The sequence below is a fragment of the Saccopteryx bilineata genome, chromosome 4 (genome assembly GCF_036850765.1).
Source record: "Saccopteryx bilineata isolate mSacBil1 chromosome 4, mSacBil1_pri_phased_curated, whole genome shotgun sequence".
NCBI lineage: Eukaryota > Metazoa > Chordata > Mammalia > Chiroptera > Emballonuridae > Saccopteryx > Saccopteryx bilineata.
In genome coordinates, this window is record NC_089493.1 from 152,790,059 (window position 1) to 152,811,250 (window position 21,192).

A 21,192-nucleotide genomic window follows, 5' to 3' on the forward strand; every position below is an offset into this window, starting at 1 on the left:
AGCCTACACAACTGACATCAAGAAGTGAAGTTTTATCCTCCCTCCCCTACTACTGGCCATACCCTACCCCACCCCCAGCCCGTGCCCCTGCTTATACCAGTCCTCCTGCCTGGAGACATTTCTTCACAGCCCTGGTTACTGACCACCTCTTTAGTTGTTCTTTACCGGCCATTGCTAATACCTAGCCTTTATTTCACAAAATCTTTGTATATTTTCCTTAGTAGGAATGATGTTTCCCTCTTTTGAAATCTTAGGGTGGTTTATTTATACTGTCATATTACTATCTTGTCTTTGATTATGTATTTCATACTTTTCTGAGTCTCTACAGTAGATGATACATTACAAAACAACAGCCCTGCTGAACATTTCTCTCCCCACATGAGTCATCTGTGAAGACCCCCAATGAAGCTTTTTGCTCAATAAATAACAAAGGTTGTTTTCTAGAGTCCTAAGAAGGGCTACACTCTGGTTGGAAATTGATAACCAATTAAAGTTGATTTTAAAAAATGGCTTAGTGTCCTCTTTTCCAATTGATCATGCTGAGTGAAAAAGGCATCTTGCCAAAAATGTTTACAACATACCCTATATTCTCTTTTGGTATTTTTAAAAGTACAAACTCACATTGAAGACTAAGAAGTTCTTCTTTAATGATTCTAGCATTTTCCAGCTCTATTTGATCACATGGCACCTATTTCATTGTTTCTTTTTAACTCTTCAAAATTTTACTTGAGTGTAATTGGACTAATATTGATTTAGGGTTTCTATTACTTTCCTGCCATTAATATCTGCATTCTAGAGTGGAACAGAGGATCAATAAGAGTAAATAAATAACTGTATTGCAGGGACAATCAAGTGGAAATGTGGGTATCTGGGATTTCTCAACTCTTACTGTGGAGGTAATACTTTTCTTTCTCTCTTACAGAAAAGTTTCATGAAAGTATTGTTTCCCCCTGAATTTGGACCCAGATTATTGTGTTTTTGAATTATGAGAATTGTAAATGTAGAATTAAATACGGTTCACTAGGCAAAACTGACTATATATTAATTCAGCTCATTCTTCTCCTTTCTTATTCTCTCAACTTTTCTTTCTCCCTTTTCTTTTTCTCCCCTTTCCCTTCCTTCTTCCCTTCCTCCCTCCCTCCCTCCCTCCCTCCCTCCCTCCCTCCCTCCCTCCCTCCCTCCCTCCCTTCCCTCCCTCTTCCTTCCTTCCTTCCTTCCTTCCTTCCTTCCTTCCTTCCTTCCTTCCTTCCTTCCTTCCTTCCTCTTTTCCTTCTCTCTAAATTATACCAATAACCTACTAAAATGCCTGAAAGTATTTTCAACTGAAAAGCCTGTACAATGTCCAGATGAGCAGTTGGGATTCATCAAATTATCTTGAAAGATTTCAAAGTTAGTTGCATAACTTTGATCACAGAGAAAGCCTGGGATGAGGCTATAAATCCCTGTGCACTTATTATAAAACATTTTCAAAATTGGTGAACAAGGGAGGCAATCAGAATAATTGAGTACATGGAATTTGGAGTCCTAGTGGCTTTATTACATCCAAGTAAACTGTGTTTTTGGGCAAGTGACTGAAATTCTCTGAGCCCCTACTTGCTTAGCCATAATATTAAGAGTGTAATAGTATCTTGCAAGTTTGCTTTGATGTTTAATAGATATAGTGGTTAACAGAATGCTTAGCATATAATAATCACTTTAAAACATTCACTGTTATTTTAAGAGAGTAAGAACATGGATTTTCATTACCATTGTCTCTAATATAAAGCAATCTGAAAAAAATTAAAGTCATATTAGCCATCTATAACTAAAAAGCAAACCATATTTCCCAGGATCCTCTTCTTTGGGTTAGAACTGGTATAGGCCAAAAGAGAAAATGAGATTTGAAAGGCAAAATGGAAGCAGCAGCCATTAATTGGAAAGTTTTTTTGCCATCAGAGGCAGCGACAGGCAGGGGCACAGATGCTTGGCAGTTCCTGGTGGCCTTTGCTCTCTTGTGCTCCGTGCCTATGTTTTCTTTCCAACTGTTGGTCCTGGTGACTAACAGCAAGCTCAGATCCACCACTAGCTGTTTGGCTGTGGACCTACAAAGATGGAAGGTATACAGAGGCAGGCGCATACCGTTGACATCTTCACAGATTAACCTTTCCTAGACACTTACCTGGCTGTGCCCGGCTGCTCTAATCGGCTGGAGACTCCTCTGAACCTCCAACTCTTCTTATGGACCTTCTCCCGCTCCTCCTGACATTGCAGGAATTCAGATCCATTATCCCAAAACACTCCTTACTGCTCTGCTCACTGAGTCATGATAATTACTGTACAAAAATAAATGTTTCCAATGAAGAGAATTTAAGAAATTAAACTTGGAATTCATTCTCTCATCTGACTAGACTCAATGGCATTAGTGATCCTGTTTCCAGCTGGAAGTGGCACCCTGGTCATCCATGGCACCTGGTACCAAAATGTTCTCACCTGTAGTCATCTGGAGTGATGTTCCTATAGAAAGCAAGGTTCTGAGTTCCCAAGAAGTTGCTACATTAGAACTTTTTCATGGAAACAAAGATAATAATGGCTGTGCTGTTGATTCATTGCTTCCAAATAAGCTGAAAAATTTAAAAAGAGTAATAAGCCTGAGGTTTTAAAGTCACAACCCAAGGACGAAACTTTCTGGGACCCAGAAAGTTTACATGACTATCCTGAAACTTTTTAATTCTACTGCTTACATTCCACCAACTGGCACATCTTCTAAATCCAAATCCAGATCAAGTCCTGGTGGATTCAAATGGTCCAGGCAAAACATGTGACCTGTGAAAGGTGGCACCATACATAGCAAATGAATTGCACTATTTCACTAATTCATATTCATTGAAACCCAAGGTATATGTTTAGGGATGCTTCTTAAGAGGGTTGTGTTAGGATGGAAGGACTACAATGTTGAATTAGCCTAAATGCTTTTGCTCAGAGTTCACTAAGTAGAGATTCTGAAAAGTGTTAGTTCATGTGGCTGGGAGTAATTTTAACATTTATTTGAAAATTGGGCCCAATGGTAGCCCACACTGAGTGAAGCTGAGGTACTAAAACTTTCATGCTATAATGTACAATAAAGATATATAAACATTTAGGGAGATTGGTTTTAATATAACTGATGTGTTCACCCATATGTTCTATGTGTCCTTTAAGTATATCTAGAAGGCATTCCCTTCACCAAGGCTTTGAAAAATTCACTGGAAAAGGCAGCATTGGAATCCTTAAAGAGCCCTCTATTCTTTGAATGTCAGGAATGACACTGGGAAATATTGCTACCGAACTAGTCTTCTTAAATTTCCTGGGAATATGGAATCCCATAAGGGCAGAAACCAAATGGCTGCATTTCACTGCCAGAGACCAGGAGAGCATGGTGATAATGAAGGGCAGGAGAGTCAAAGGGGTGAAGGGAATAGTTTGACCTGCAATAATTGGTCATGGAGTCTTAGGACTGAAATAAATATGCATCCTACACTTTATGTATTAGCATTTTATAATTGTTATAAGCATTAAATTTCAAGTCTCTGTGAACAGAAGTCTGATCTGATCACCTCTTGATCATTTCTTGATCAAGTTCCACATGAGCGAAGGTTCACATATCTAGAACTTCTTGAATGAAGAGGAGGCTAGATTCTTTTGAAGAAGGATTTTGCAACAATGTCCAAAATTCATATTATTAATGTACCTTCTAGTCTTTTCTGATGAGAAAATGCTGGGGAAAGAAAATAATCTGACTTTTTGATGAATACTGAATTGCTGGCTCTAAACCAATTCCTGGTGACTCTAAATTGCCACTGTAGTCCCATGGTCAGAGCAAGAGCTTATGGAAGTCAGATAATTTCATCTAGTTTGGGCTCAAGTCTGTCTCATAGCAGATCTAGGAGCCATTGGACTCACCTCACAGTAATTTTCCTATTTCTGGAAGGCATATTTGAAATAGACATATTCAAAAGACTTTGGGTGGTGAACATACATTATAGTATATAGATGTCATATTATAAAGTTGTACATATGAAATTTATATAATATTATTAACCAATGTTACTTCAATAAATTTAATTTAAAAGAAGAAACTGGAAGACACCCATCATCCCCTTTTTGGTTCCATGATCTGTGGAACGAGGGCCAATGGAAGCCACCAGACAGGGAAAGCCAGCTGATACCTGCACATGCGGGCAGTTGTACTACAGGCAAGGGAATCCAAGTTTGGGAATGTGAGACTTCTACAATGAGCAATAAGCACATCTGCCCTTTGCTCCAAAGAGAGACACTAACTTCATTTTCCAAGGCTGCTCACTCTACAAACATCCCTTAGAAGATAGTCCAGAATGAGAGACAGCGCCAGGACTCGGGGAAACACGAGAGACTGATGAAGAATTGCCTCTCCACAGAAAATTTCACATATTTTATTGAAAAAAAATCTAAGAAATCATGTGAATCATGTACAATATTTTCTCACAAGAAAAAATTTAAGCTGGTTCTTTAATGTTTCACAGAATTGTAAAACTTTTTCATTTTTAAAAGGAAAACACAATGAAACTACCACAGTATTCAGTTTTTTGTCTTTCTTTGTTTCTAGGGAAAAGGCTGAAAATTATTTAGTAAATTTTATCATTATGATTAGTGAGGCTAAGTACTATATTCTTCTTAAATCTTCTAAAAAGATATAAGGAAATGGGTGGATCAATGCTTTCTTTGTTCAAAATACTTAAAAAAGCTAAAATCTAAAGACAACATGTTAAAATAATACACATTTTTGTAGGATGTTACCATTTCTATAATGATTTCTCTACACTATGTCAACAGTGCAATGGTGATTCAGTGTAAATAATTAACTACAGTGTTTCATTGTTACAATACTTGTGTTCAAGTACATGTTCATGAACATGATCAAAGTCTTTTTTGACTTTTTTCTTTCCCATTATTAAAATAAGGTTATAGTTACAGTAGAATTTCTCCTAGAGATGTCTCTAAATCTGAATCAAATTCCTAGTACATTCTCTAAAAACCTGTTCAACACTATGAGGTTTGTTATGTTTACACATCTTCCGAGTACAAAAAATGAGCTATTTTGCATCAGGACACCAAAACACCAAAAATGATTTCTCTCTATAGATAGCTAAACAATTGTGCTAAATTAGTATACATTCTGCATAACTTTATGGTATTGGTGGAGAGAGAGTAGCACCTTAGAGATAGCCCTAAGTTAAACAAATTTTTTAAGCCTAATGATATTATTATATATTTATTTTTATTTTTTGCTTTTCCTTTCTTTTCTGGTAACTGGATCCAACTTATTCATATAAAATTACTTCTGAAGCCTTATAGCATAAATTACAATGTTTGTATTACCAAAACAAACACCATATTGGATGTTTGGCAGGCCCCAAAATAAATTAATTTGATTAAATTATATGCAATCTGATAATATTTGGTCTGAAAAACATGCTAGCGTACGTGTTTATAAATAATATAATTGCAGAGAGCTGTGAGCCAGCCAGCCAGCGAGAGGTCAGCTCTTCTGCTGCAGCTTCTGGGCATAGAAGTCCCTGCACGTGGCGCAGCAGCGCTGGTACCACCGCATGTCCTGACACAGGTTCTTCTCACGGATCACTCGGCAGTACACAGGCCACTGGTCTCCCAGGCACTTGAAAGTCAGAGCAGCTGTGAAGCAGAGCACAGGGAACTCAATATGGGCAGATACCCCGGTGTCATGTAGGAGAAAACAGCAATCATGTAAGTGGGGATTTTGTACACTTACTTTGACTCACTTATATTAACTCTGGAACTTGAAAGACAGACATACACACATACACTCTAAAATAAAGGAGCAAAGTGAATGAATTATGTCCTTACTTATTAATGATAGATATCCCATATTCGATGAGTTGTCCTGCAAATGGCTTTTTGTATGGCTTTCATTTGAGTTTCTTTTTTTAGTTGAGAAGGTTAAAAGACAAATAAATGTGCTCAATATATCTACCTTTATGGGAATGAAAATTAGTAAGTATTGTTATGGATGAATTTGCAAAGAAATAGCAAAACAAAAAATGTTCACACATTTTATTTCCTCCTTTTTTGTATTTCAGTTTGAGTTTACATTCAATACTGTTCTATATTAGTTTCAGATGCACAGTAAAGTGGTTAGAAAATCAGGTACTTTACAGAGTGGTCCCTGCACTGCTTCAAGTGCCCAGCTGGCACCAGCCATAGTAACCACAGTATTATTGACTATATTCCCAGTTCTGTGCTTTAAATTCCTGTGACTCTTCTATCACAACCAATTTGTACTTCTTATCCAGCCCCCAAATGTCCTCCCCTCTGAAAAATGTCTGTCTGTTCTTTGTACCTGTGAGTCTGTTTCTGTTTTGTTTGTTTATTCAGACATGTTTAAGTGTGATAGCTGGGACTAGTGGTTTCATGCATCTTTAAAATCAGAGCCATTTATCACATGGCTGAAATTTATAGTTTTAGAGTGTTTGAAATGCGAAGCTGATGTAAAAAAATTGGGCCTCAGATTTCCTAAGAAAACGGTGTGTTCTGACATGTGTAATACAAGTCAGTTTGCTACAATTCTTTCTTTTGCCACTATTCTAATATGGTTCATTATTTTACACTTAAAAACCTTTGATTTTTCAACCACTGTGTTTTGTGTTTGGGGAGGGATACACCTTTAAGAAATAATAAACAGAAAAAAGTGCAATTTTAATTAAATTTTTTAAATTCATTATTTTCTGATCGACTCCAAGTGACTGTTGGAGAAAGGGGTTATGTTGTTTTGAATACATGGATTTAGCTGCATTTGCTCTAGGATTGCTTAATGTTTTTTTTTTTAACTAGTTTTATTCTACTTGATCTAATTATTTCTTAGAAATGTTAATTATTTGGATCAAAAGAGAGAATTTTTTACTTCTATGAAGAAACAAACTTTTCCATCTGATTGAATATTATGCCTGAAGAGTATCTATGACAATTCATGATTAAATTGTTCCTCTGAAGACTGTGCACAGATTAAATCTGAAGGTGTTAAATATAGATAAACCCAACAACAGCCAGGCAGCAGTGCTGGTAAAGCCACTAACTTCCACAGACATGAAGGATAATTTATTTATGAATATTGTCAGGCAAATGCAGGCTATGTTTACTTAAAATGCATGTTCTACTTCTTCATGATAAATTAGATTAAATAACAGGAATTGAGGATACATATGAAAGCATTTTACAATATGAAAATCAATGAAAATCAATATAACTAGTGGTTATTTAAATTTATTTATTTATTTTTAAGTGCATGCAAGAGACAGAGAAAGAGACAGAGACAGGAAGGGACAGACAGGAGAAACATCAACTTGTAGGTGCTTCACATTAGTTGTTCACTGATTGCTTTTTATATGTGCCTTGAACAGGGTGGGCTTCAGAGGAGCCAGTGACCCCTTGCTCAAGCCAGAGACCTTGGGCTTTAAGCTAGCGACCCTGAGCTCAAGCCAGCAACCATGGGATTATTTTGATAATCTCATGCTCAAGCTGGCAACCCCACCCTCAAGCTGGTTAGCTCAAGGTTTCAAACCTGGAACCTCAGCATCCCAGGTCAACACTCTATCCACTGAGCCACCACTGGTCAGGCGGTCATCATTTATATTTAACATTATGCCCTTAAATATGAAAACAATAATGCCTCTTGTTTGGTGTTATGAACCCATGTACCTAACCTTCTTGAAAACCATTTTTTTTACTCTAAGTCTCTCTAAAGCTTAATTTGTACCAGGCATCATAAGGAAGGTTATTAACAATGGAGAGATCTAAAGTACATACTACAACCTATCTTTCTGCTAGATATTCCCTTAATTGATAGTTCTGCCATAAGACTGGTCAGAACCCAGAATATGGTTACACCTTTTAACCCTTTATATGATGACATTGGGTGGTGTGACATTCATATTTCCAGGGTCTGGCTCTGAGTAGATGGCTTCAGGAATCAAAAAAGTTCAGTCTTTAGGATTTTTTATCCATCCTGTCATTTGGACTAAACATAGTTAAATAGAGCCAATTTAGTCAGAACCAAACCAATTAGTATACATTTATTACTAAGCTTTAAGGTGATGTGTAAAATAGAAACTACGAGTATTTCCATATTTCTCAAACCATACCCTCTGATGGTCTGCTTACCCAGCCTGGGTGATGTTATGGTATTTACATTAATCTTCTCATTGCAAGGCTGAAGGTGGCATGGCCGGTAGGCTGCAGGTTTCTCTGAAGAAAAGCATTCATTTCCATGTCTTCCTGTGATCTTGTGCATGCACTGGATAACACGGGACTGCATCCCTTTGCTACAGGTAACTGAACACTAGGAGAGACATAGAGGATTGTTAGAAGTCCTCTTTGCTGTTTCTCTTTTCTAAGCTATAGCCACCTCCTTCCTATATTCCTTAAAGCTGAACATGGATTTTTATTTGTAGAGACCTGAAGATGGCAGCAGAGTAGGCAGATGCATAGACTCCCAGCTCACACCACCAAACTGGATTACAAATAAATTTAGGAACAATCAGCATGAAAAACCAACTCTGGACTACAAGAACAGCTCTCAAAAACCAAGGAGCAAAGAAGAAACCACAACAAACCTGGTAGCGAACGCCTCAATCTCCCCTGCTTACAGGAACGGGAGGGGGAGGGGGTAAGGCTGAGAGCCCAGAAGGGCTCTCACTCCAAGGAAAAGAGCTGAAAATCTGGTCAAAGCCACTTGCCTGGCGACCAGGGAACAAGGTGTGTTGAAAGGGCTGGCTTATCTTCCAAAAAGAAAGGGAAGAGAGAGAGACAGACGGTGAGAGCAGAGGAATGCAGGGGATGACCTAAAAAGCTGACTCATCCAGTACTGGAGGCGGCTATAGCTGGGGGAGGGGCTGATCCTTCCACAAAACAAAGGACAAGAGTGCTTCCGGGTCACAGATCTTCAGAAATCTCTCCAGCTCCAATCAGTGCAATAAGACACAGCTGAAAACAAGAATGGGAAGAAGGGCAGTAACTCAGGTCTCCATGGAGATCTGAGATACACCTCCCCTTACTGAAGGTGAAAAAACACAGTGCCCCCAGATTGAGTAACTTGTAGAAGAGGCCTTCAGAGTCTCAGGTTACACGCACTGTATTCCTGGATACAGTTTCAAGGAAGCCCCCTGCTGAGATCAGTAAACAAGACTAACACCTGGTAAGAAAACAAACAAATCAAGACTTCAAAGCTTCCCAAATCTGAAAGTAGATTAAAAATAATAGCTGATACCAACCCAAGAAGACCTAAAAATAACACAACTGAAAACTGGAGGCAGACAACACCAAGCCTAGACTCAACCAACTCTACAAACAAAACACAGACAATGAGAAGACAAAAAAGTGCAATCCAAATGAAACCTTCAGGAGATGAACTGAGTGATATGGAAATAATCAAACTTCCAGAAGCAGAGTTCAAAATAATGATTGTAAGGATGCTTAGGGATCTTAGAACAATAATGGATGGTCATTATGAACACCTAAATAAAGAAATAGCAAGTATAAAAAAGAATCAGTCGGAGATGACAAATACAATATCAGAAATAAAGACCACAATGGAAGGAATTAAAAACAGGATAGGTAGAGCTGAGGATTGAATCAGCAAGTTTGAGGACAGCTGGAATGAAGGCATAAAAGCAGAGAAGAAAAAAGAAAAGAGACTCAAAAAGTCTGAGGAACCTCTTAGAGAGCTCTGTGACAACATGAAGAGAAATAACATCTGCATCATAGGGGTTCCTGAAGAAGAAGAAAAAGAACAAGGGATAGAGACTTTGCTTAATCATATCATAGCTGAAAACTTCCCTAAATTAATGCAGGAGATAGGGTTAGGGTTAGGGTTAGGGAAAAAAATTAAATTAATGCAGGAGAAACTCTCACAAATTCAAGAAGCACAGAGAAACTCCATTAAAGAGAAACCCAAAGAAACCTACACCAAGACACATCATATTAAAATTCCAAAGATAAATGATAAAGAGAAAATATTAAAAGCTGCTAGAGAAAAAAAGGCTATCACATACAAAGGAGCCCCCATTAGGATGACATCAGACTTCTCAACAGAAACACTTGAGGCCAGAAGGTAATGGAAAGAAATATTCAAAGTAATGCAGAACAAGAACCTACAACCAAGACTACTTTATCCAGCAAGGCTATCATTTAAAATTGAAGGAGAAATAAAAAGCTTCCCAGACAAAAAAAAACTCAAGAAATTCATTACAACCAAACCAATGCTGCAGGAATGCTAAGGGGCCTGTTGTAAACAAATCAAAGTGGGAAAAAAATATATAGCAAAAGAGGAATACAGCTTTAAAGAATAAAATGGCAATAAACAACTATATATCAATAATAACCTTAAATGTAAATGTATTAAATGATCCAATCAAAAGACATAGGGTAGCTGAATGGATAAGAAAACAGGACCCGTACATATGCTGTCTACAAGAGACACACCTTAAAACAAAAGATGCACATAGACTGAAGGTAAAAAGGATGGATAAAAACATTTCATGCAAATGGAAATGAAAAAAAAAAAGCTGGGGTAACAATACTTATATCAGACAAAATGCATTTTGAAACAAAGGATATAGTAAGAGATAAAGAAGGCCACTATATAATGATAAAGGGAGCAATGCAACAGAAGGATATAACTATTATAAATATCTATGCACCTAATATAGGAGCACCTAAATATATAAAGCAGAGTTTGATGGATATAAAGGGAGAGATCAACAGCAACACTATAATAGTAGGGGACTTCAATACCCCACTAACATCACTAGATAGATCCTCAAGAAAGAAAATTAACAAAGAAACAGCAGACTTAAAGGACACACTAGATCAACTCGATTTAATAGATATCTTCAGAACCTTTCACCCTAAAGTAGAGAATATACATTCTTTTCAAGGGCTCATGGTACATTCTATAGAATAGACCACATGTTAGGGCACAAAGTGGTCTCAACAAATTTAAGAAGATTGAAATCATATCAAGCACTTTCTCTGATCACAATGGCATGAAATTAGATATCAACCACAACAGAAAAACTCAAAAATTCTCAAACATATGGAAACTAAACAACTGTTTGTTAAATAATGAATGGATTAAGAATAAGATCAAAGAATATATAAAAAAATTCCTAGAAATGAATGATAACGAGTATACAACAACTCAAAATTTATGAGACAGAGCAAAAGCAGTACTGAGAGGGAAGTTCATAGCACTACAGGCAAAGTTTGAGAACCTAGAAAACGCTCAAATAAACAACTTAACCTGCATCTAAAAGAACTAGAAAAAGAACAGCAAGTAAAGCCCAAATGTAGTAGACAGAAGGAAATAATAAAGATCAAAGCAGAAATAAATGACATAGAGGCTAAAGAAACAATACAGAGGATCAATGAAAACAGGAGCTGGTTCTTTGAAAAGGAAAACAAGATCAATGAACCTTTCACCAGATTCACCAAGAAAAAAAAGAGAGAGGATTCAAATAAATAAAATTAGAAATGTGAGTGGAGAAATAGCAACTGACACAACAGAAATACAAAATATTGTAAGAAAATACTATGAAGTACTATATGACAAAAAACTAGACAACCTAGATGAAATGAAAAAATTCCTTGAAACATACAATCATCCAAAAATCAATCTGGAAGAATCAGAAAACCTAAACAGACCGATTACACCAAATGAGATCGAAACAGTTATCAAAAAACTTACAAAAAAGAAAAGTCCTGGGCCTGATGGCTTCACAAGTGAATTCTACCAAATATTCAAAGAAGAACTAACTCCTATCATTCTCAAGCTATTTCAAAAAATTCAAGAGGAAGGAAGACTTCTAAGCTCCTTTTATGAGGTGAGCATAAAGGCAAAGACAACACTAAGAAAGAAAATTATGGGCCAATATTTTTGATGAATATAGATGCTAAAATCCTCAACAAAATATTAGGAAGCCGGATCCAACAATATATGAAAAAAATCATATACCATGATCACGTGGGATTTATTCTGGGGAGGCAAGGCTGGTATAATATTCACAAATCAATCAATGTGATTCATCACATAAACAAAAGGAAGGAGAAAAACCACATGATAATTTCAATAGATGCAGAAAAAGCATTTGATAAAATCAGCACCCATTCATTATCAAAACTCTCAGCAAAGTGGGAATACAGGGAACATACCTCAACATGATAAAAGCCATCTATGATAAACCCACAGCCAACATCATACTCAATGGGCAAAAATTAAAAGCAATCCCCTTAAGATCAGGAACAAGGCAGGGGTGCCCCCTTTCACCACTCTTATTCAACATAGTCCTGGAAGTCCTAGCCACAGCAATCAGACAAGAAGAAGAAATACAAGGCATTCAAGTTGGAAAAGAAGAAGTAAAACTATCATTATTTGCAGATGATATGATATTGTATATAGAAAACCCTAAAGTCTCAGTCAAAAAACTACTGGACCTTATAAATGAATTCAGCAAAGTGGCAGGATATGAAATTAATGCTTAGAAATCAGAGGCAATTTTATACACCAACAATGAACAGTCAGAAAGAGAAATTAAGGAAACAATCTCCTTCATTACTACAACCAAAAAAATAAAGTACGTAGGAGTAAATTTAACCAAGGAGACTAAAGATTTATACTTGGAAAATTATAAAACATTGATAAAAGAAATCAAGGAAGATACAAACAAGTGGAAGCATATACCATGCTCGTGGTTAGGAAAAATAAATATCATTAAAATGTCTATATTACGCAAAGCAATTTATAAATTCAATGCAATACCAATTAAAATACCAATGACATACTTTAAAGATATAGATCACATATTCCAAAAATATAAATTTTGGTTCCATATAAATGGAACCAAAAGAGAACACAAAAGAGCCTCAGCAATTTTAATAAAGAAGAATAAAGTGGGAGGTTTCACACTTCCTGATATCAAGTTGTACCTCAAGGCCATTGTACTCAAAACAGCCTGGTACTGGCATAAGAACAGGCTATAGATCAATGGAACTGAACAGAGAACCCAGAAATAAACTCACAGCTCTATGGACAACTGATATTTGACAAAGGAGGTAAGGGCATACAATGGAGTAAAGACAGCCTCTTTAATAAATGGTGTTGGGAAAATTGAACAGCAACCTGCAAAAAAATGAAACTAGACCACCAACTTACACCATTCACAAAAATAAACTCAAAATGGATAAAAGCCTTAAAAGCTGTGAAACTATAAGCATCTTAGAAGAAAACATAGGCAGTAAGCTCTCCAACATCTCTTGCAGCAATATATAAAATATTTGCTGATTTTTCTCCATGGGCAAGTGAAATAAAATACAGGATAAACAAATGGGACTATATCAAAATAAAAAGCTTTTGCACAGTTAAAGACAATAAGAACAGAATAAAAAGACAAACTACACAATGGGAGAACATATTTGACAATACATCTGATAAGGACTTAATAACCAAAATTTATAAAGAAGTTGTAAATCTCAACAGCAGGAAGACAAACAATCCAATAAAAAAATGGGCAAAAGAACAGAATAGACACTTTTTTAAAGAGGACATACAGATGGCCAATAGGCATATGAAAAAATGCTCAACATCACTAATCATTAGAGAAATGCAAATTAAAACCACAATGAGATATCACCTCACACCAGTCAGAATGGCGCTCATCAACAAAACAACACAGAATAAGTGCTGGCGAGGATGTGGAGAAAAGGGAACCCTCCTGTACTGCTAGTGGGAATGCAGACTGGTGCAGCCACTGTGAAAAACAGTATGGAGATTCCTCAAAAAATTAAAAATCGAACTGCCTTTTGACCCAGCTATCCCACTTTTAGGAATAAACCCTAAGAACACCATAGAACTGTTCCAAAAGAAGAAATGCACCCTTATGTTTATGGCAGCATTGTTCACAATAGCGAAGATCTGGAAACAGCCCAAGTGTCCGTCAGAGGACGAGTGGATTAAAAAGCTTTGGTACATATATACTATGGAATACTACTCAGCCATAAGAAATGATGACATCGGATCATTTACAATAACATGGATGGACCTTGATAACATTATACGGAGTGAAATAAGTAAATCAGAAAAAAACTATAAGAACTATATGAATCCATACATAGATGGTACATAAAAATGAGACTCAGAGACATGGACAAAATTTTATGTTAATGGGGTAGTGGGGGTAGGAAGGTGGTGAGGAAGGAGAGAGGGGGGGTGCAGGGAGGGGAGGGGCACAAAGAAAACCAGATAGAAGGTGACAGAAGACAATTTGACTTTGTCTGAGGGGTATGCAACATAATCAAATATCAAAATAATCTGGAGATGTTTTCTCTGAACATATGTATCCTGATTTCTTAATGTCACTACATTAAAATTAATAAAAATATATATTAAATACAACTCCCCCCCCCCAAAAAAAAAAAAACTGAACATGAAGCAGAACATCCAGAGTTGATGCAAAATATGGGTTAGAAACTGATGATCACACTTGGGGACAATGTTATTGGTGCCCTCCTGCTGTCCCTGGGCAGAGCTCTGGGCAACACAGGACACAGGTGAGTAATGATGGAGAGAGAAAGTGGGAGAGTGACACTTGGAGTGAAAGAGAGTGACCAACATCAGACATGCACTTGGGCAGTTTTTAAAGTTCAATATCTAGTTTGAAAAAAGAAAAAAAAAAACTTGATTTGCTATTTTTTAATTTAGTTGTTGATGCTCAAGAGCAAGCACACGCCCAAGCTTGGAGTGGGATCCTTGCAGTCTGTCACTAACTCATCCACTCTGTTCTGGCCTTGAAATGTTTATCAAGAGTTTCAACATGGCTTATCAACCCGATGTGTTATTGAAATAACTGCTGTTTCTTGGCCGATGACACAACATCCAGTATCATGCTGATAAAAATATTTGATAATCTGCAGTCTGTGCTGCAGGCTGAGTTTAGAACTACTGGTCAATAGTATGTGCTTTTTGTTCTGTGTTTAACATACGCCAATTTGTAACATTTCTTATTTTTGATTAATACTTTTTAATGTATCTAGTTTGTCTTTTCTAATAGATAGTAAATCTCTTGAAATCAGGCTCACTGTTATGCCACCTTCAGTAATAAAACTTACATATCGAGTTTGAAAGTAGCTTACTACTAATAATAGAATTTTATGTGCAGGCTATTACAGAAATCTACTTTACAGATACCTGATCTTGCAAAATTTTACTCTGCAAATATTTCTGCACAATAGCCTCTTCGTTATCTAATGGATTCTTAGCTTTCTGGAGATAGCAGAGTAAGAATAACAACTGGAATGTTACCTCCCTTTAAGTCGGATTTTTTTTTTCTTGACAATTTCTACAGGATCTGAATGTTTCCATTTCAGTTTAAGCTTTACTACAACTTAAAGTATTGTAAGAAGGAGTAACTGTTTGACATGGTCTATCTTCCTTGAAAGCATCTTAATATCACTCTATAAAATGGATATAATTCTATAATAAAAACATTATGCTTCTTAAAAAATATTTTCAAGAAAATTCAAAATAGCTAAACTAAAAATTTTCAAGGAGTTAAGTTAATACAGCAAATATCATTGTAGTATCTACTTTGAAAGTTTATATAGATCTTGAGTGTAATCACAGTATTTGCCAAAAAAATTTACAAAAGTTTTATAATAGATGAACTCATTTGATTAGTAGAGAAGGTTCTCAGTCATGTCAGTGAAGTCCAGGAATCAGTCACAGGCTGGTCTTGATACTTATAATTAATTTTATATCAATTCCAAAGGACATAAACAAACCAAAGTAACATATTATTATTCAGAATTATGTTAGTTGCATTCCTTTTGCAAGTTAAATTTGGTAACTTGTATTTGGGAATAAACTGGAAATAAATAGTATCTAGGAAGTAATAAAAGTTCTAGAATTCACTTAACTAAAATAACTCCTTTCTGCCTTTGGAGGATATAGAATAAGCTTTCATAAAACATATGGAATTAAATAGTCTATTCGCCTTAGAATCTGATTCTCATTACAATACTTTAATAAAATATCAAGCTTTTACTAGTAATTAATTTCTTTATAAAATATATTTTAGTAAAAATTTTATTATAAATGTGTGAAAATGAACAGATATTTGAAATGGAAGAATTGAAATCCCAAGGAATCCTCTAAACTAGTTCTTACTTTATTATAGAAGCTACTATTAATTGAATATTTTCTCAAATCATATTAGTATGATTAAAGATAAACATTAAAAAAAATTCCAAAATAATTCTGGCCTCAAATTGAGGAGACCTAAGTTAACTGGGGCTTATTTTTTTCTTTTTGGCAAGCAAGGAAGGCAATGGAGTAGATCATAGCTACAATAACAGGTCCAAATTCTTATGAAAGAAAAATTCCCACTATCTTATTATTAAAAGTTGCCATAGTTTGGCAATTTTTAAGTGGAGAAGTCATATAACAGTAAAGACTCTAATTTTGTTATCTAATTATTCATTATACCACCCAACAATGGTGAAACAGAAATTCTGTTAAATGAATTCTCAAAATGTAATTTACTTGAATGTCTCAGACTATTCAATCATTTATTGGTTTTCTAAATACTTATTGATCACCCATTATGTTCAGGGTCCTGTGCAGAAAATAAAAACAGCAGAAATTATACTGTGGAGCTGGTACTTTAATCAATAAACTTTATTACAAAACATAATGATACAAAGTAGCCCTATAGACATCTACCAAAGGCCAACATGTTAAAATGCCAACATCAATTTATCAGCAATGGGTAAACATATACTGGGTATACCAGATAAATGGCCAGTGATCTCTTTTACAAGGCAAATTTCCTGAGAAGAGTATTTTAAAAAGAGAGAATTGGACTGCCTGACAAATATTCTTTTCCTCAGACAGTTTACCATTTGCCTTGAGGGACAATTTCATGAACAAGAAACCCTTAATTCTGAACCGCAAAAACAATCTTGATGTCCTGGCTTTCCTTGGGTAAAAAGGAAATAGTAATCGTTAGAACTTTGAACAACTTAGAAAATTGCTCATATGATTTTGGAGTTAAAAACAGTATTTTAAGAGAGACAACATGGCATAGGAAAGATAATGCTAGTCAACTCTTTTTCCCAAGAAAAAATGAGCCCCAACATCTTGGAAAATGAAGTTTGTTTTATTGACTTAGTGATATACATCATTTCAATCTATCTGAGAAAAATATGACCTTCCCTACACTTGGGTATACATGAGTAATATTTTTAGATAATATTGTTATGAATTTCTTTTAGAATAAATCTTTCTTTGACCTGAGACAGTAGTGACAATTTCAAAGACTATATTAAATTATGTCTGTACTGTAGCTTGCATGTCAAACATTAACATGATGGGGAAAACTTTCTCAGTAATTTAAAGTTTTGACTATTAAAAGATCAGAGAAATAAATTAGTAAATGAGAACCATGAATCCAAATGGTAGCTAATCAATAAGAAAAAAGTCTTTTCCTCTTTTAAAATGAGGTATACATTATAGAACCTTATAATTATGTGCATTATCTAAAACTTTATTTTCCTCTGGCATTCTCTCTCCTGACTTTGCTTTACCTAAAAAAATCTCGTCTAAGCAAACAAAAAGGGAACTATCTGGGGACATGCAAGCAATGTCCAAGTTAGAGGAAGAATACAGTAGACCAGATGTTCATAGTTTTTTAAAAATGTTTAACTCAGATGTTTATAGTTTTCTAAAAATGGCCAGGGATGATCTGATGATAGATATAGTTGTGAACTCTTTGGAAAGTTTTACTGACTAAGTTAGATGAGAGCCCTGAGTGGGCAGGGCTTGCCAGTACCAGTCAAGACAGCTCAAGATGCCAGAATGACTTGGCAAATTTATAGATTGGCCTAAATGCAAACAAATGAGGGGAAATTAAAAAAAAAGTAGAAAAAAACCACACTAAAACATTCTTAACAAATTCTTAACTGTGGCATCATCAAAGAAAAAAAGGGATGAAATGAACTCTAAATGGCTATGATGTCCATGTAATGGATAAGCCAAACTGTGGAATCCTTTCTTTCATCATGAAGGATGGAGAGGTGGTGAGGCACTGCCCAAAGGGCAAACTGAAAAAAAAAAAAGCAACCAACCATGTAAATTTTATTCCTGGCATAGCATTATTATTATTATTTTTTGTATTTTTCTGAAGTTGAAAATGCAGAGGCAGTCAGAAAGACTCCTGTATGTGCCCGACCGGGATCCACCTGGCATGCCCACCAGGGGGCGATGCTCTGCTCATCTGGGGCGTTGCTCTGTTGCAACCAGAGCCATTCTAGTGCCTGAGGCAGAGGCCACAGAGCCATCCTTAGCTCCCGGGCCAACTTTGCTCCAATGGAGCCTTGGCTGCGGGAGGGGAAGAGACAGAGAGGAAGGAGAGGGGGAGGGGTGGAGAAGCAGATGGGTGCCCTGGCCGGGAATTGAACCCAGGACTCCTGCATGCCAGGCTGATGCTCTACCACTGAGCCAACCGGCCAGGGCCCTGACATAGCATTATTTATGGCATTAACAGACAGCGTTGCGATCTTCATATAATCTTCGGGAAATACACAAACACCTTATAGAAGGAGTTCCAGGGAAAGCCGTTTACCCTGAGACATTTTATTAAAGGTTTCATTAAGTATCATATGTTCAAGGGCAGTGAGTGTGTACTGCCGATCAAATGGCCTGATCAAAGTATTAAGTTTTTCTGTCTAATCTGATGCATTGATGATAATTAGGTCTTAATTAACACAACAGTATACATTTCTCCTTTATATTAAATTTATTGAGGTAATACTGGTTAACAAAATTATACATGTTTTAGGTACACAATTCTACAACATCATCTATACACTGTACTGTGTGTTCACCACCTCAAGTTCGCAATGTTAAAAGTTGTTGATGGATAAACTACTACACACACAATATGAGTATATTGTTGCTAAATATTCATTATTTTACATAGAAATATTCCTTTAATGATATATATTTTAGTGTTTATCAAAAATCTTCATCATTTAAAAATAATCTACATGTAATGTTTCCGATTGTTCCTATGAATACCACTATGCCTACTGACATAAATCCACTAAATCCTAGTGAATGATAGCAAGCATGCTCTGTAATATATTGACATGAGTGAAAACATGTTTAATTCAAAGAAAAAGAGCTACACAAGTACCAATAAATAGCCATCTGCAAATCTGTAAAGTGTCAAAATGAGGGAAGAGAATAGTCACCATGATTTTAGGAAGTTCTCAAGGTTTGTCACGGCACCACTTGAATGTACTTTTTGCAAGATATAAATTTTTTTTTTTTGTCATTGAAAATTCATGAATCATGAAGAAATTTTCCTAATGGCTCATGGTGTAATCTACCTAAGATGAAGTCTCTTTCAAATACACCAAAACACCGTTGTCTTCTTGTCTAAGAAGTAATCTATGTACTTCCGGTCAACTTAATTTCACTCAAGAACCCTTTATAAGTGAGATATCCATAAATATCTCCAACTACTTTCCTATTTAGAGAGGAGACACTATTCTTTCTACTGATCTCTGATTCTTATAGAGCTTCTGTGCTCTGTGGGTTCTGAGATCAAGTAGATTTGTTCCATGTATGTGATTTTGAACATGGCGCTAAAGACAACTCCCACATCTAGTCTTTAGTATTGGGATACTACAGTCAAATACCAAACTTTTAAATTATTGGTTAAATGAGTTTCTACATGTCAGAAAAGTAACATAGACACTGTTTTGGTGTTAGGTATTTGTTACTCTGAATATTAAGATAACTTAGTTTGGGGAACCAATGAGGACATGATGATATAATAAATTTGTAGACCTAAATGTGATTATTTAGGTTAAATAATCAACTGGTTTGCCAGTGTATTTGTTAAATCTAATGTTACAGTGTAAAACTCTTCAAGCTGTAAATCCTGTAAAATGTCCTCTCAACCATTACAAACCAAAGAGTTAGAAAACCTAATAGTAAAACTACATAGCCCTATAAGGTATTTATTTGGAGTTTTGCTGGTTAATAAACATAACTAAAGTAACACTGATCTGCTTTTGAATTTCTTAAACCAACCAATTCAGTGTATTTAGGGGTTAAAAATAATAATTCTCACACTTGGCCAGCACAGAGATTACCCGAGATTCCTTCCTTCTGGACTGGGCCAAAGATATATATTTTGGAGAGAATGTGTCTTCTCCAGGCCAACGGCAAAGGAAGGCTCTGTAATGCTGAACTGGGTTCCAGCTGGCCTTGGGGAAGAAACAGGAATTCCTAAATTAAGAGAAAATTGTCACTGGCAAAAAAAGTTCAAATGATTTTTTTCTACCAATATAAGATACATTCTTATAGAACATGATAAAATCTGTAATGATAAGTGTCAATCTATAAGAAAATTAACAGCATTGACTTGAATAATTTGTCTTTGGGAATAAATGAATTATTCCAAAGTGGTTTTAACAAGAGTGAAGTAGCATTCACAGTGGAGAATGGATCTCATAAGGAAACTAAATGATGATTTCTACTGGAAATTATTAGTGCAGCATTCCTATTCATTTAGGTATATGTTTGGCAGTTCCATCTTTCAACTTTTTAATAAAGTAAGTGTGAAACAAACACATAAAGGAACAAAAGTTAGGTTTGTTTTTTAAGATTGGATATTTATTTTGGTCAGTGTTTCAGCATCTTTTTAAAGGAGTTCATCTGCCTTATTTAACACATGAGTACTTGGGATTGAATCTATTCCTAGAGGTCAGGCATTTGAGAATTTTTTTTATTTTTTATGTATGTGCTTAATTAATTCATCATTTGGTTCTACAGCTCAAACTATTTTTGTTTCTTTAATGAAAACATTTGCATATAGTTACAGCAAGTCAAGAAAATGTGTGTGGCAAAATCAAGCAGATAACTTATAAATGATTAGCAGAGAACTGAATATGTTATGAAAAGATTGTCAAAATAACAAAAAAAATAATTTTTTTGTATCAAAGTACACATTGATCACCATATTGATGGAAAAAAAAGATGTTCTTTATCAAGAAGCAATTAATAAATATAAAGTTTTGGGCACATATGCAATTCACCCAGTGCTC

General features: G+C 35.6%; 1 protein-coding gene across 1 annotated transcript in view; it reads right to left on the minus strand.

Annotated features, from left to right (window-relative positions):
- Positions 1-5,451: 5,451 nt before the first annotated feature.
- The window catches only part of ADAMTS19 (ADAM metallopeptidase with thrombospondin type 1 motif 19), a 500,178-nt gene continuing 484,437 nt past the window's right edge, over positions 5,452-21,192 (minus strand). Inside the window, exons 22-23 of the mRNA XM_066276903.1 lie at positions 8,188-8,365; positions 5,452-5,685 (exon numbers count right to left, since the gene is read on the minus strand). Of these exons, the coding sequence (XP_066133000.1) occupies positions 5,534-5,685; positions 8,188-8,365 (330 nt within the window). The 3' untranslated portion in view covers positions 5,452-5,533. The remainder of the gene's footprint in view (positions 5,686-8,187; positions 8,366-21,192) is intronic.